Source organism: Limulus polyphemus, unplaced genomic scaffold, assembly GCF_000517525.1.
Source record: "Limulus polyphemus unplaced genomic scaffold, Limulus_polyphemus-2.1.2 Scaffold406, whole genome shotgun sequence".
Taxonomy (NCBI): Eukaryota; Metazoa; Arthropoda; class Merostomata; order Xiphosura; family Limulidae; genus Limulus; species Limulus polyphemus.
In genome coordinates this window covers 564,356-566,330 of record NW_013666016.1, presented here as the reverse complement: position 1 = coordinate 566,330, position 1,975 = coordinate 564,356, and the positions used below count along the sequence as shown (strand labels likewise).

At 28.9% G+C, this 1,975-nt stretch overlaps 1 protein-coding gene across 3 annotated transcripts in view; it reads left to right on the top strand.

Annotated features, from left to right (window-relative positions):
* The window catches only part of LOC106458033 (ragulator complex protein LAMTOR5 homolog), a 21,526-nt gene extending 20,538 nt beyond the window's left edge, over positions 1-988 (top strand). For all 3 annotated transcript variants that reach the window (XM_013917485.2, XM_013917486.2, XM_022384164.1), the window contains exon 5: positions 736-988. In XM_013917485.2, the coding sequence (XP_013772939.1) occupies positions 736-796 (61 nt within the window). In that variant the 3' untranslated portion in view covers positions 797-988. The remainder of the gene's footprint in view (positions 1-735) is intronic.
* Positions 989-1,975: the final 987 nt, after the last annotated feature.

The window sequence follows — 1,975 nt, the reverse complement described above, 5'->3', positions numbered from 1 at the left end:
ACACACACACACACACACACACACACACACACACACACACACACACACACACACATAAATATACATACATACACAGGGATCAGAAACTACACTTATCCAATTGTGTGAAATGGAAAAAATGAAGGGAGAGAACTTTAGCCATTTGCGCATGGACCCCTTTCTAGAAACAAAAATTACTACCAGCTTCACTTTCCTGTTTTCTTTCAAAATATTTTGTACTGATGACTAAAATGTGCATTATAAAGCAGTTTCAACAAAACTAATACTTTGGCAGTAATGAGACATTTTATAGCTAGGAGAGCAATAAATAAAAACTGGTTACTAGGTAACCTGTCTAGAAAGAATGAGTGACTGCTTTGGAATAAAATCAATGAAATACTAGTAATAATAATAAATATAATTTAAAAGATTGTCATGCATGTTTATGAATCTACAAAAAAATATAGAATGAGGCTGTTTATTACACCAAAAGTGATGTCCATTTCAAAATTAGTGGCTCCATTGAAAGGTACTTATGATCCACTTTGGGGTTGCAACCCACGGTTTGATAACCATTGGTCTTTGTTTCATAATGTGATTCCTGTCATATTTTAAAATATTTTGTTTAGAATTGGAAGTGCTAATAAGATTAAGTTATTAAAGAAAATGCATTCTGAGTGTCAGTTTTGATTTGATGTTGTACATGTAAGAGGAGTAAAACCTTTAACATTTTCATCTTATTTTCATTTCATGAAGCAATATTCTGATTCAAGGAAAAAGTGAAATTACCCTGGCAGTTTACAAGACACCAGAATGAAGAAAAGTCTAAATATTTATATGTTTAAGTTAATAGAATGAAATAATGAAAAACGATTTTTACTCATGTTATTGTAAAGAAAAAAGCATGTAATCCATATAAAATTGAAATTTTTACACTACTGCAAATGCATTAATTATGTTAGATTCTTGGATAAGATGTCATTCATAATAAAGTGTTGATAAGTGACAATGTTTCATTGGTTACAAGTTTCATACAATAATAATAATAATGTGGGGCAGATGAAAACATTTCTAAATACCATATGTTTTGTTTTAGAGGAACATTAAACAAGATAGGCAGTATTTGACATAGTTATAGTATTTTGGCACTTGTGTATAAAGTTATAATCACAAATAATATTCAACGTTAAACTGGTACACAATTAAAAACATTTTATTTATGCCTATCTATGGCCTTCAAAAAGTTGATGACTACATGTTTTGACGTTACAACGTCATCCTCAGGATTATTAATAAAGAATTAGTACTTAAGAATCTAATAAAAAGTGTTAGCATGATGAGAAACTACAAAATAATATTAAAATGTAATTTGTGAAAGAATTATTAAAAAAGAATCAGCATTTAGAATAATTAAAATGTTGACGATGAAAGTAATATAAATAACAGATTCATATTGTGTTAGGAAGTAATTAAACTCATTTAACTATATTTAGTCTAAAGTATGTCTTGTATTAAGAGAATTTCAATCTGTTTTAATCTTGAAGCTTATATTATGGCAATATACCCACTGTAACATATATTAATTCAGCAGTGTTTACACTTTTAATAGAAATCTAGAAAACAATTATATTTCTCAGTATAAATTGGTACAAAATATTAAAGGTTAATTTGTTTAAAAAGCCTTGTATGTTGTCACAAGTTTTGCTATATCAAACCACATTTAGGCTCTGCTAGGCTGTTTTGGCTTATTTTTGAGCAAAGCTTAGAAAATGAGTTACTTGGTAATTTAATAATTTTGTACTTGATCTTTCAGTCATCATTATTCATAAATATAAAAGAAAAAAGGGACCATTTAGGCCTTCAAGGCTGTCCTTGCACATCCACTCTTGAGAAAAGTAAATATTTAAACTCCCTTTCCTTATTTTCAGGAAATCACTGATTTCACTTTTAAGTTCCTGTAAAGTGTTGCCTTCTACTACTGTCAACAACAATTCAT